The sequence below is a fragment of the Chroicocephalus ridibundus genome, chromosome 31, assembly GCF_963924245.1.
Source record: "Chroicocephalus ridibundus chromosome 31, bChrRid1.1, whole genome shotgun sequence".
In the NCBI taxonomy this organism is placed as follows: domain Eukaryota; kingdom Metazoa; phylum Chordata; class Aves; order Charadriiformes; family Laridae; genus Chroicocephalus; species Chroicocephalus ridibundus.
In genome coordinates, this window is record NC_086314.1 from 130,467 (window position 1) to 143,575 (window position 13,109).

At 61.8% G+C, this 13,109-nt stretch overlaps 2 protein-coding genes and 1 long non-coding RNA gene across 4 annotated transcripts; all 3 read right to left on the reverse strand.

Moving 5' to 3' along the window:
- Window positions 1-152: 152 nt before the first annotated feature.
- STX5 (syntaxin 5) lies at window positions 153-5,193 on the reverse strand. Its single transcript, XM_063319194.1, has 11 exons — window positions 4,915-5,193; window positions 4,157-4,394; window positions 3,523-3,593; window positions 2,820-2,875; window positions 2,649-2,719; window positions 2,414-2,530; window positions 2,257-2,313; window positions 1,591-1,672; window positions 1,358-1,458; window positions 1,127-1,248; window positions 153-1,044 (listed from the first exon to the last, which is right to left on the reverse strand). The coding sequence occupies exons 2-11, from the start codon at window positions 4,373-4,375 to the stop codon at window positions 885-887; spliced, it is 1,056 nt and encodes a 351-aa protein (XP_063175264.1). The 5' UTR covers window positions 4,376-4,394; window positions 4,915-5,193; the 3' UTR covers window positions 153-884.
- Window positions 5,194-5,601: 408 nt separating this feature from the next.
- Window positions 5,602-6,165, reverse strand: LOC134508100 (uncharacterized). The gene is made up of 2 exons (XR_010068974.1): window positions 5,967-6,165; window positions 5,602-5,851 (listed from the first exon to the last, which is right to left on the reverse strand). It is a non-coding gene; the product is annotated as an uncharacterized LOC134508100 (long non-coding RNA).
- A 434-nt stretch (window positions 6,166-6,599) lies between these two features.
- Window positions 6,600-12,397, reverse strand: NAA40 (N-alpha-acetyltransferase 40, NatD catalytic subunit). 2 transcript variants are annotated; one of them, XM_063319221.1, is made up of 8 exons: window positions 12,255-12,397; window positions 10,293-10,388; window positions 10,078-10,130; window positions 9,885-9,980; window positions 9,038-9,193; window positions 8,863-8,946; window positions 8,674-8,751; window positions 6,600-6,751 (listed from the first exon to the last, which is right to left on the reverse strand). In XM_063319221.1, exons 1-8 carry the CDS (start codon window positions 12,258-12,260, stop codon window positions 6,604-6,606), a joined length of 717 nt encoding a protein of 238 aa, XP_063175291.1. In that variant the 5' UTR covers window positions 12,261-12,397; the 3' UTR covers window positions 6,600-6,603. The 2 variants fall into 2 exon arrangements, with proteins under 2 accessions (XP_063175291.1, XP_063175292.1); XM_063319222.1 differs by lacking the exon at window positions 8,674-8,751.
- Window positions 12,398-13,109: the final 712 nt, after the last annotated feature.

Consider the following 13,109-nt stretch of genomic DNA (forward strand, 5'->3'; position numbering starts at 1 on the left):
AGGCTGCAGCCCCCCCCCCCCCGCCAGGGGTCCCACAGCCCATCTTGGGGGGTTGGGGGGGATGGATACCAGCCTTAATAGGGCCCACAGCTCCGCCCCCCCCCCCCCACCCCGGAGGTCCCACAGCTTTTACCGGGGGCCGCAGCCCCCCCCCCCCCCCCCGCCTTGGGGGTCCCAAGGCTTTACCAGGGGGTCTGTAGCGCCCCCCCAGGGCACGCTATGGGCTTTAATGGGGTCCACAGCATTCTCCCCGCCCCCCCGGGGGGTTCCCCAGCTTTAACAGGGGCTGCAGCCCCCCCTAAAGGTCCCAGGGCACCCCCCCCAGGGGTCCCACAGCTTTAATGGGGTCCACAGCCCCCCCAGCCCAGCTCCCCGAGGGTCCCACGGCTTTACTGGCGGGTCCATGGTCCGGGGAGGGGGCGGGGGGAGGTCTGGCCGAATTCCTGGCCCACCAGTGGGGGGGGTCCGCAGCCACCATGACCGGGCGGACATGGGGACCAGCCTCGGCATAGGCTGCAGGACCTGCTGGAGGGGACATGGGGTGTTGCCCCCCCACCCCACCCCACCCAGCGGGGACAAAGGCGGTCCCCAGGGGCACGTTGGGGTCCCTGGGGGGACAACAAGAGCGTCCCCGGAGGCACATTGGGGTCCCCAGGGGCAAGTTGGGGTCCCCAGGAGCACGGTGAGGTCCCTGGGGGGGGGACAATGGGGTCCCCAGGGGCAGGTTGGGGTCCCCAGCAGACCCCTGCCCCGTCCCCACGTCAATGTCCGTCTCTGAGCCCCGCAGAGCACGGACCGAGTCCGTCTGTCCCTCGGTGGGACAATGAGGGGGAGACACACGAAGCGTGTGCGTGTGCGGGGGCGGGGGACGACGACACAGGCGCTCAGGCGAGGAAGACGACGAAGACGATGAAGAAGACGATGAGGATGAGGAAGATCTTGACCATCAGCCACCGGTTGGAGGTGACGGACTGGAAATACTTGAGGATCTCCCCGTGCGCCGCCTCCACATTCAGCTGGGCGTCCTCCACGCTGGCGTCGATCCTGGGGAGGGAGGGGACAGTGAGGGGACACCGAGGGGACAGAAGGAGGCGGGGGGGTGGGGGGACGGACACAGAGAAAGTACCTCTGGATGGTCTCCTCCTGCTCCTTCACCATGTGGGCCAACTGCTGGAAGATGGAGCCCAGCTCCACGATGGTGGATTCGATGTTCTGCATCGTGTCCGCCCGGCTCTGGATGTAGGAATCCTGCGGGGACAGCGCGGGGGAGGTCGCTCTGTGTGTGTCCCCACCCCCCGAAAGGTGGGGTTTGGGGGTCCCTTCCCCCAGTTTTATGCCCCGCCCCCCCCCTCCAAACCTGCTCGTCGATGAGCTGGAGCTGTTGGCTCGTCCGGGCGTCCATCTCGATGGCCACCGTCCCGGCGCGCTGGGGCTCGGTTTGCAGCATGGCCGAGCCGCCTGCGGGGACAGCAGGACACAGCTGGGGTGGGGGGGGGGGGACGGACAGAGACACCCCTTCCCCCCATCTCCATCCCCCCAAATCCTGCCAAAGCCCCCTCCCCCGCGCCCCCCAAAAATCCCGGGGCTCACCCAAGTTGCTGGCAGCGAGGGGCAAAGCGGAGACGGGGGCGCGGGAGAAATGCTCACGGCGGCTCCGCTGCTGCTTCAGGTTCTGCGGGTGGGGGGGGTGGGAAAGGGGGGGTTTAGGGGGATAAAAATGGGAGTCGGGGGGCAAAAATGGGGAGGCAAAGTTGGAGGGGGGCAGGGGGATAAAAATTCAGGGCCGGGGGGAAAAATGGAGGGGCAAAAATGAGGGGACAAAGGGTAAAAATGGGGGGGGGGGGGGGCAGGGGATTGGTGGGAGGAAAATGGGGGTCGGAGTAAAAAAGGGGGGGTCACAAGGTTGGGGGGTAAAAATGGGGGAGCAGGGGGTAAAAAGGGGGCGTTGGGGGGTAAAGATGGGGGAGGAAGGGGTAAAAATAGCAGGGCAGGGGATTGGGGGGGCAAAAATGGGGAGGAGGGGGTAAAAATGGGGGGGCAGAGGGTTGGTGGGGTAAAAAGGGGGGGCAGAGAAGTAAAAATGGAGGAGTAGGTGTTGGGGGGGGTAATAACGGGGGGGTCAGTGGGTAAAAATGGAGGGTGAGGGAGGTAATAATGGGGGAAGAGGGGGTGAGGGAGTTAAAAATGGGGGGCGGGGGGGCAAAAATGATGGGGGGGGGAGTTGGGGGGAGGTAAAAATGGAGGGGGAGGACTCACCTCTGTCCGCACCTCCAACACGGATTTGAAGTCGTTGGACATGGAGGCCAGTTTGGACTGGGGAGGGAAGGAGAAGGGGGGGGTTCAGTCGGCGCTGGGGGTGTGGGGGTGTGTGTGTGTCTGTGTGTGTCCCCCCCCCCGCCGCCCCCGTCCCCACCTGCAGCGACACCACCACGGTGTTGGAGTGGGTCTGGACGTGGCGCCCGCTCTGGCCCCCCCGGGCCCGCACCATCTCCTGCAGCTGCGCGATCTGCTTGTTCAGGCTGTTGATGTCCTAAAGGGCAGGGAGGGGGGAACACAAAATAACACGGGGGGGGGGGGCAGGGAAACCCCAAAAGTGTGTGTCCCCCCCCACTAAAATCCTCCCCCCTCCGCCCCGCCGTCTCCCCCACCTGCTTGATGATATAAGTGAGCTCCTCGATCTCCACTGCTTTGTCGTCAAAGAGGGATTTCCGCTTGGCCACTGCCGGGGTGGGGGGGACACACACACACACACACGTCAGGGCACCCTCCTGTCCCCCCCCCGGCACCCTCCTGCCCCATCCCTCCCCCCCCCCACTCACAGATCGTCAGCTTTTCCAGCTTGGCGAAGGTGTTGCTGAGATCCTTCCCGATGCGCCTGCCAGGGGACAGGGGACACCTCAGAGGTGGGGTGGCCCCGTCCGTGTCCCCCCCCCCCGCCCCCAACCCGGGGACCCCATCCCCTCCCCGTCCCCCCCCCGGGACCCTTCCATCCCCCTCCCGTCCCATCTGGAGACCCTGTCCCTGTTCCGTCCCCTCCCCATCCCTCCCAGGGACCCCTCTGTCCCTCTGCCATCCCATTTTGGGACCCTGTGCCCCCACCTCACGCATCTAGGGACCCCCCCACACCTTCCTGTCCCATCTGGGGGCCCTGTCCTCCCCCCCACCATGCCCAGAGACACCCCCTTGTCCCCCTCCTGTCCCATCTGGGGAGACCGTCCCTGTCCTGTCCCCCCCCACTGCGCCCAGGGATGGGTCCCTTGCAATGGGGACCCCTGTGTCCCGTCCCCCCCGGTGCCACCACTCCTGGGGACCCCGTTCTCCTCCCACCCCACCCCCCGCCTGGGGACCCCCCCTTGTCCCCCTCCTGCACCCAGGGACCCCCCTCCCGTGTCCCCCTCACATCCCACCATGCCCAGGGACCCTGTGTCCCCGCCTCCTCCTGTCCAAACTGGGCCCCCCTCCGGCACCTGGGGGTCCCCCCCCAGTGCCTGGGGGTCCCCTGGACACCCCCCCCCCCCTTACTTGGCCATGAGGCTGAACTCGCTGCGCTGCCGCCCGGCACCCGGGGCTGCTCTGCCCAGCTGCCCCCCATCCTGTGGGGGGGGAAGAAGGGGGGTCAGGCTGGGGGGGGACGGACAGGACCTCCGAGGGGGAATGAGACCGGGGGGGGGGGGGCCAGAGGGGGCACCCAGGTGGGGCAAAGGTGGGGGGGAGGCTGGAGAGGGGCAGGGGGCACCCCTTGCGGGGGGGGCAGAAAGGGGGTGGGTGAGGCCAGGGGAGCCCAGGGAGGAGGTGGGGGGGGGACCCCCGGGGGGGGGTGGGTGAGGCTGGGGGTGAGAGGGGGCAGGAAGTGACCCCTGGGGGGGGGCAGAGGGGGGATGGAGGCGGCGGGGGGGTCCCCGAGGTGGGTGGCAAAAGGGAGGATGAGAGTCCCTGGGGGGAACTGGGGGGGGTGTGTGTGTGTGTGTCCTAGGCCAGGGGGGTGGTGTCGGGGACCCCCGAGGAGGGGTGAGGCTGGGGCGGGGGGGCCCTGGAGGGGTGCAAAGAGGGGGACGAGGCCGGGGAAAGTCCCCCGGGGGGGGAAAGGTGAGGTCTGGGGGGGGCACAGCGGTGTCCCTATGTGTGTGTCCCCCCCCTCCCCTCCCCGGACACCCACCTGCCGGCCCTGCAGGGACTTGCAGGCGGAGAGGAACTCCTGGGTCCTATCGCGACACGACATGGTGGCGTCCGGGGGGGGCGGTAGCAGCGGGGGGGGCCCGGCGAGGGGCGGGGGGGCAGCGGCGAAGGGCGGGGGGGACACGGCTTGTGTCTGGGGGGGCCCCAGGTAAACGCCCTGTTCCCGCTGCCTAGAGCCGTGCCGGCGCCGGGCGTTCATCGGGGCTCATCACCTGCGGCTGCGGGGGGGGGGGGGGTCAGCGCCGGCCCGGGAACCCCCGCGCACCGGGACCCCCCCCCCCCACCGACAGCGGGGATCCCCTCCTCCGGCCACCGGGGACACCCTCCGGCCACCGGGAGCCCCCTACGGCCACCGGGACGCCCGCACCGCCACCGAAAGCCACCCACAGACACCGGGGACCCCCCCTCCGCACACCGGCGGGACCCTCCACGGCCCTGGGACCCGCCCCCAGCTACCGGGGACACCCCTACGGTCAACGGAGACCCCCTCAATGGCCCACGGGAACCCCCCCCGGCCCCGAGGGCCCCCCTACGGCCCCAAGAGCCCCCCTGCAACCACCGTGAGCCCCCGACCCCACGGCCACCGGGGACCCCCCCTCCGACAGCGGGGACCCCTCACGACCCCGGGGCCTCCGGTGCCCGCGGGAAGGGGGGTGCGGGGGGAGGTCCCGGAGGGGGAGTCCCTGGGGGAGCGCGGCCACGTGGTTCAGCCCCCCCCCCGGGCCGTCGCGCGCTAACCGGGACTCGGGTCCGTCCGAGCGCCGCTACCGGGATCCACAGGCCGACGCGTGACGTCACTGCCACGTCGCTTCCTCCCGTGCCCCTCGTTCCTCCGGAAGTCCAACTCTATGGTCCGCCGGGAGACCGGAAGTCGCCCTCTGGGACGACCCTAGCGACTGGCCCCGCCCCTTAGCGACAGCCCCCGCCCCTAGAGACGGACTGGGAACGGAGCGGTTCCGCCCCCTAGCAACAGGCCCCGCCCCTAACGACAACCCGGCCATTGAGTGGTCCCGCCCCTAGCGGCAGACCACGCCCCCATGCAACAGGCCCCGCCCCTTAAAATCAGCCCGGCCACTGGGTGGCTCCGCCCCTAGCGACAGACCCCGCCCCCTAGCAACAGCCCGGTCACTGAGCCCCCTACCCCTAGCAACAGGCCCCGCCCCTAGCAACCAGGACAGGCTCCACGCAACTAGCCCCTCCCCCTAACAACAAGCCCCTCCCCCTAGCAACCAGAGCACAACCTTGGCAACCGACCTTACCAACGGGGCCTACCCCCTCCAACCACCCCCTCTCTCTGCTCGGTGACGTCACCGTGACGCCACAGATTGACCTCACAGCCCCCCTCCCCAGGTCTAGACCCATCTCCAACACCCCCTTCCCCCGGAGGGACCCAGGCGTCCGGGCAGAGCGAGGCAGAGCCGGGGGCAGTGTCAGCGGCCTTTATTGTCGGGGGGGGACGGTCGGGATGGTCCCATCGTCAGCGGGGGATCCCGGTGCAGCGGCCCCCGGTGGTCCCGGCGGTGGGTGGTCCCGGCGGCGGGTGGTCCCGGTGGGATGATGGCGGAGGAAGTGGGGGGAATCACTCCCGCTTCTTGTACTCCTCGAGGTTGGCGAGCACCCAGGCGGCCGGGCCCAGGCAGGAGACGAACATGGCGAGGAAGCCCACGACGCTCTCCTGCGGGCACAGCGCCGTCAGCCCCCGTTTCCTCCCGCCCCAAGGTCACCCGCCGCCCCCTGTTCCTTCCCTCCCACCCCCGAACTCCTCCGAGCCGGCCCCCCTCGGCGCTCACCCCGGGCCCCAGTGGCTGCTGCGGCGGCCCCGAGATGACGCCGCGCCGGGGCGGGCCAGGCCGAGCCGCGGAGCGCAGGAGGGAACCGGCGAGACGAGCGGCGAGCGGCATGGCGGCGGCGGAAGCGGAAATGCACCTCACTTCCGGCAGAGGACGCCCCCCCCCGCCCCTTTTACGTGCCAGGGCCGTCCTGGCTCCGCCCACGCAGAAAAGCCACACCCCCTACGCTCAAGCTCCGCCCCATATAAAGCCACGAGGCACCGCTAAACCACGCCCCCTTCGCACCCAGACTCCGCCCCCCGCCCTCAGGCCCCGCCCAGACGAGGCCCCGCCCGCACGACGAGGCCAAATCCCATTTTTATCCTTATTTATTTGTAACATACAAACAAAATCGCCGGTAAACGAAAGAAAAAGGGAGGGGCCTCGACTCCCGCGAGGCACCAAAAACAACCAAAACAGGCAAAAACCCCCTTCCAGCCCCAAAACCAACCCACTCCCCTCCCCCCCAGCGCTCTCCCCCCCCAAGACAGGGGACGGGGGGGCTCCTGCGTTCTGTGGGGTGCGCGGGGGCTCCCTGAGAGCAGGCGGTTGGTTTTGGGGTGAAACCTTGGGGTTTTGGGGGCGGTGGGGGAGGGGCTCAGCGGCAGCACCCCCCGCAGGGCCCCCCCCCGGGGTGGGGGAGGGGGTGGCTCTCCCCGAACTTGGTCCGGCGGCTGAGGATCTCGTAGGAGGAATCGTCCCCGCAGCAGCCGGAGACGCTGGGGGAGGCGGCGTCCACCTCGAACCTGGGGGGGGTGATGACATCATCATGACCTCACCACCCCCCACCCCACATCACCCTGACAACCCCCCCTCCCCGCATCGCCTCAACCCCGCCCTTGTGGCACCCTGGCCCCCCCCTACTGTGTCACACCCCCCCAAGGTCACACCCCCCTCCCCCCCAGTCACCCTCCCTGGCTGGTGAGGATGGGGAAGGGGGGGGGAAAACATCCAAAAAATGGTAAAAACACCCTAAAAAGTGTCTGGGAAAGTGTTAAAAAAAAGAGAAAAACACACAGAAAAGCAGTGTTAAAAGTCTAAAATTGCCCAGAAAATTGGTTGAAAGAGGCAGAAAAGGGATAAAAAAAAACAACCCAGAAAAAAGGGTTAAAAAAAACAAATAGAAAAGGGATTAAGAAAAAAAAAAAACCCACACTAAAAATACCTGGGAAATGGGTTAAAACACCTGAAGAAGGGGTAAAAAGTAAACAAAATGCCCTGAAATAGGGGGCAAAACTGTCAAAATACCCCGAAAAGGGATAAAACACCCAGAAAAGGGATTTAAAAAACCCCACCAACTGCAAAAACATAGAAAAGGCATCAAAAAAACTCTAAAAACATCCGGAAAAAGGGTTAAAATACCTGGGGAAGCAGTAAAAAAAATCCCAGAACACCTGGAAAATGGGGTTATGAGTGTAAAAGCGCTCACAAAATGCATTTAAAAAGCCAGAAAAGGGATACAACCACCCAGAAAAAAGGATTAAAAAAAAAAATAATCCCCAACGACAAACACAAAAGGGATTAAAAAAAACCTAAAAACTGTCAGAAAAAAAATGTGGGAAAGGGGGGTTGGAACTAAACACCCTGAAAATGTGGTTAAAAGTCTAAAGACGCCAAGAAAAGGGATAAAAACACCTAGAAAATGAAGTTAAAAGTCTAAAAATGCTCAGAAAATGGATTTAGAAACCTAGGAACGGGATGAAGAAAAACAGAAAAAAGGTTAAAAAGCCCCCAGGAAAGGTGCAAAGACCCCAGAAAATGGGTTAAAAACCCTGGGAAAGGGGAAAAAACCTCTGGAAAATCATTAGAAAACCTCAGAAAAGGAGCAACCCCCCCTAAAATGGGTTCAAAGCCCCTGGAAAAGGGCAAAACTCCTCAGAAAATGGGTTAAAAAAACCCACAAGAGAAAATGGGCGAAACGCCTTGGAAAAATGGGTTAAAAAGCCTGGAAAAGGGGCAAAACCCCTCAGAAAATTTTGAACCCAGAGAAGATTCAAACCTCCTGAAAAATGGGTTAAAAAACTCTGTAAATGGACAAAACTCCTGGAAAACGGGTTAAAAAGCCCCAGAATCGGTTCAAAACCCCTGGAAAATAAGTTAAAAGCCTTGCAAAAGGGGAAAAAAACCTTGGAAAAGGGGTTAAACTCCAAAAATGGGAAAAACTCCTAGAAAATGGGTTAAAAAGACCGAGAATCGGCTCAAAACCCTTGGAAAATGTGTTCAAAACCCTGAAAAAAAGGGGCAAAACCCCTTAAGAAAAGGGGTTAAAAAAGCCCGGAAAAGGGGGAAAACCTTTCAGAAAATGGGTTAAAAAACCCTGGGAAAAGGGCAAAACCTTCTGGAAACTGGGTTGAAACCCCCCGGAAATGGGTCTGTGTCTCCCTCTCTCTCTCGCTCGCTGTCCCCCCCTGCCCCCGGGCCCTGGCGCCGAGGGGGGGGGACCCGAGCACCCACCTCTCTCGGCTGCCCCTGCCCCTCCTGCCCGCGGCGCCCGGCCCCGGCACGTTGCCAGCGCACTGAAAAGACAGTCGTGCGAACAACGTGTTACAGTCAGACAAACCCCCCCCTTCCCCCCCACCCCCCCCCCCCCCATCAGGGAAAAAAAACGGGGTAAAACCAAGCAAATTTGGGTCTTTTGGTTTTGGTTTGGTTTTTTTTTAACTCTTACTGGAGCGCTTCTCGGAAGAACTGGTAGGCGCCGTGGTTGTGTTTAAACACCGTCAGCATCACCTTCTTCATCTGCGTGCTGGGGAGGGGGGAACACGGAGGATGGGGGAGGGGGGGTGCGGGGAGCTCAGCCAGGGGTGCTCAGCCCCAAAACCGCCTGTTTTTACCCTACAAAAGCATTGGTTGTCACCTGTTGGCCACCAGCTGGAGGATCTGTAGGAGGAACTTGCCCAGCCCTCGCCGCCGCACTCTGCTCTCCAGCTGCACCTCGTAGCTGTGGGGATAAATCACCCCCCAGAGGAGTGTTATAGAGGGAGAAAGACCCATTTTGGGGTTTTTTTTACCCCATTTTGGGGGGTACCCACCAGTAGAGAACCTCATCGCCGCACTCTACGTCGAAGCGGAAGTGGGAGAAGGCGACGGGGCCAGTGGGCTCGCGGGCGATGAGGTACCAGGCCCGGTCGTCCCGCAGCTCCTCACGCTTCTCCCGCTCCTTCCATCCCCACTCGCTCTGCTCGTACCTGCCCGGTTTGGGGTGAAAAATAAGGATTTTGGGTCAAAATCCACCGGTGACTGGGGGAAAAAATCCCCACAAGGATTCGGGCAAAAAAAATTACCAAATCCCAGTGATTTGGGAGGCTAAAATACCCAAACCCCAACATTTTGAGGGCAAAAAAGACCTCAAACCCCACCAGTCTGGGGGGTAAAAAAAAAACAACCCATACTCCAACAGTTTGGGGGACAAAAAAAGAAGAAAAACCCAAACACCAACAATGATTTGGGGGCAAAAAAACCCCACCCAACAATTTTGGGGGTCATCCCCCCCCCAAAAAAAAATTCAGGGGAGCAAAAAACCCTACACACAATTTTTGGAACGCAAAAAACACCCCCAACAATTCAGTGGGTGCAAAAAACCACCCACCCACCCCCAACTTCAGGAGCGCAAACACATATCACACACACACCCCCAATTTTGGGAGTAAAAAAAATCCCCCCAACAATTCCAGGGGCAGAAGAAAAAAAAAAAAAATCCAACAATTCCATGAGAGCAAAACGAACCCCTCCCAACAATTCCAGGAGCGCAAAACCCCAACAATTCTGGGTGCTGCCGAGCAACGTTTCCCCCCCCCAGATGCCGGCGAGGGGCTGTGCCAGCCGACGTCCCCCCCGTGGTGCCGGTTGTGCTGCGCCGGGCGGTGTCGCGCGACTCACAGCGTCTGCATGTTGGCCTTGGTGAGGTCGAAGGCCCACTCGAGGGTGGCGGGCTCCAGCCCGGAGACGCGTTTGCACTCGATGGAGACGTTCAAACTGCGGGAGATGCCGGGAGGGAAACGGCGTCGGCAGCGGGAATAACGCCAGCGGCGCCGGGAACGGCCTCAGTGACACCGCGACGGGCAACACTCACCCGTTCCGGTCGTATTTCTTGAAAACCGGGAAAGCTTCGAGGGGATCTTCAAGCTGGAAGAAATTAAACAGCACCCCGGGGAAAAAAAAAAACAAAACAAAACAAAAACAAGGGGGGAAGTTTCGCTCCCACCCACCAGGCCCTGCTCTGCGGCAGGGGAGGGTTTTTCACCGACTCCGTGTGTTTTTAGCCCGTTTTTTGAGGGGGACACTCACTTTGTTGGCGGCTTCCACCTTGGCGCAGACAGCGTCCATGGCCGCTCGCTCCTCCAGGCGCTTTTGCTTCTTCTCCTTGGCTTTGCTCGATTTCCTCTGCGGCGAGAAGCAGGGAAAAAAAGGGAATTTTCATTAAATCTGGGTTATTTTGACAAATAACAAAGCTCTGCCCACCAACAGCAAAAAAGTTTTGCCCAGAAGTTAATAATAATTAATTAATAAGGTAATTAATAAAGTGAGGAGCGGGGTTTGCACAAAAGTCCTTGCAAAAAAGTGTTTTGGGGGTAAAAACCAGTGTTTTGATGAGCGCACAGGGGTGCGTTGAACCCTCCTGGTCACTGCGGGAGACAGAAAGCTTTCCTGCATCCTGCTCCCAGGGCTCATTACTGCTGGGGTAATTAAATTAGTAGGGTTTTGCCCCAAAATCTTTGGTGTTTTAATGAAGCTGGTGCTTGTTAGACATGCTGGGATGGGGAGGTGGTGCTGAGCAGCATCCACTTAAAGTTATCGCTTTTAAGTGTTTCTTTCTCTTTAAGAGTCCACCACCACAAATCCCCCAAGTGTGGGTGATTTTACCCCAAAAATGAAGGAGCGGAGCCCCATAATCCTACTGGGATCCCTCCAAATCCCCATCAAAGCCCAAAGACCCGCAGGGTGCTGAAGGGGATCTGGGGATTCCTGAGCTTCAGCTCCAACAAAACTAAGTTAAAAACATTCAAAAGTGAGTATTTCACAGGAAAAACACTGATGCACACGGTTTGTGGAAGGAGACAGGGTGAGCCTCCCCCAAAAATATAGCTGTTGGTGTTTTGTGGGGAAATTAAGGTATTTTGGGAGTTGGAGCAGTGTTTTTTCTCCCACCACCTGCTGCTGGCTGGGATGCAGACACTAAAATCTCCAGTTTTGTCTCATTTTGGGGAGAAAACTGCCAGTTTCCTGGCGGTTGGGGTCCGTGGATAGACAGGAGGTGGGGTGAGATCTTTGGGGTCTCTCAATGTCCCCACAATTCCCCCCCAGTAGGGACCCCCAAACCCTTTGGGACCTCTGAATGCACCATGCTGCAGCCCACAGCCCCCCCAGAACCCTAAACACCCAACTCAGAAACTCACCAGTTCCCCTAAGCAGCCCCAAATTCCTCCTCAAACTCCCTCAGAGACATCCCCACCCCACCACCATCTCTCTCCAGCCCCTCAGAGGGTTCCACATTTCCTGACGGGAACCCCAAATCCCCACAAAAAGTCCCAAAACTCCTCACAGGAGCCCAAAGTCTCCTCGAAGGAGCTCCGAAGCTCCTCAGAGGGCCCTAAGTCTCCTCACAGGAGCCCCTAAAACACACAAAAGGTCCCAAATTTTCTCACAAGAGCCTCCAGTCCCCATGAAAAGTCCCAAATCTCCTCACAGGAGTTCCTAATACTCTCAGAAGGCCCCAAGTCTCCTCACAGGAGCCCCCAGTTCCCTTATAAAGCTCCAAGCATCTTCACAGGAGCTCCAAATGTCCTCAGATGGCCCCAAATCCCAACAAAAGGTTGCAAGCCTCCTCAAAGGAGCCCGCAAACCCTCGAAGTGTCCCAACCCCCCTAGTAGAAGCCCCTTATCTCCTCATAGGAACCCCAAATCCCCTCGGAGGGTCCCAACTCCCCCAGTAGAAGCCCCTTATCTTTCCATAGGAGCCCCCAATCCCCTCGGAGGGTCCCAAACTCCCCTCGTAGAAACTCCTTACGTCCTCACAGGAGCCCCCAATCCCCTCGGAGGGTCCCAAATCCCCTCGTAGAGGCCTATCTCTTCAGAGGAGCCCCCATTCCCCTCAGAGGGTTCTAAGCCCACTCATAGAGGCCCCATATCGTCTCAAACTCCTCGGAGGGTCACAAATCCCCTCATAGGAGCCCCCCCGCCCATCCTCTCAGATGGCCCCAAAACGCCTCAAAGGCCCCGCCCGACCCGGTCAGGCCAGGCCCCACTCACCCCCATGGCGGCGGCGAGCGCGGCCGCGGCGGCTCCTCACAGCGCGGGGGCGCGGAGGGGACTGAGGGGGGCGCGCGCGGGAGCGCGCCCTATATATAGTGGGGGGGGAGGAGCGCGAGGCGCGCGAGCCTGCAGCCGGGCAGCGCCACTGCGCCTGCGCGGATGGGAGGGGGGCGGAGAGCGCGCGGCCGCGCATGCGGGGGGGGGGAGGCGGGGCGCATGAGGGAACGCGCATGCGCCGTAGGGGCGGAGGAGCCGGCGCGTGGCGGCGCCGTTGGGCGCGAAGGCAGCTCGTCGATGATTGGCTGAGAGGGGCGAGGGCGGGAAAGCGGGGGGGCCCCGCCCATTCGCTGAGGGGAGCGGCGTCATGGCGGAGCCGAGGCTTGCAGGTCTGACCCACGGCGGGCCCGCAGCCCGGCCCCACGGCCCTCGGCCCGACCCACAGCCCTTGGTACGGCCTATAACCTTGCCCCACAGCCCAACCCCACAGCCCTCAGCACGGCCCATAACCCTGCCCCACAGCCTGGCCCCACGGCCCCTCAGCACGGCCCATAACCCTGCCCCACAGCCCAACCCCACGGCCCTCAGCACGGGCCCATTAACCCTGCCCCCACAGCCCTTGGCACAGCCCATAGCCCTGTCCCACAGCCCAGCCCCATAGCCTGCCCCCTCAGCCCTCGGTATGGCCTATAACCCTGCCCCGTAACTGTCCCCCACAGCCCTCGACATGGCCCCACAGCCTAGCCTCAGACCCCTTGGCTGCCCCACAGCTTGCCCCCACAGCTTTGCCCCAGAGCCGTCAGCCTGTCCTGGGGCCTTTGGCATGGCCTGTAACCCTGCCCCATAGCTCTGCTC

Coding starts and splice junctions, on each gene's coding strand:
- NAA40 (XM_063319221.1), bottom strand. Junction 10,131..10,292: donor AGGTGGAAGCCGCCAACAAA/GTGAGTGTCCCC, acceptor AATTTCTTCCAG/CTTGAAGATCCCCTCGAAGC. Junction 8,752..8,862: donor CTCCAGCTGGTGGCCAACAG/GTGACAACCAAT, acceptor CCCCCTCCCCAG/CACGCAGATGAAGAAGGTGA.
- STX5 (XM_063319194.1), bottom strand. CDS start 4,375: ATGAACGCCCGGCGCCGGCACGGCTCTAGGCAGCGGGAACAGGGCGTT. Junction 2,531..2,648: donor TCACTTATATCATCAAGCAG/GTGGGGGAGACG, acceptor CCTGCCCTTTAG/GACATCAACAGCCTGAACAA. Junction 1,045..1,126: donor CAGGAGGAGACCATCCAGAG/GTACTTTCTCTG, acceptor CTCCCTCCCCAG/GATCGACGCCAGCGTGGAGG.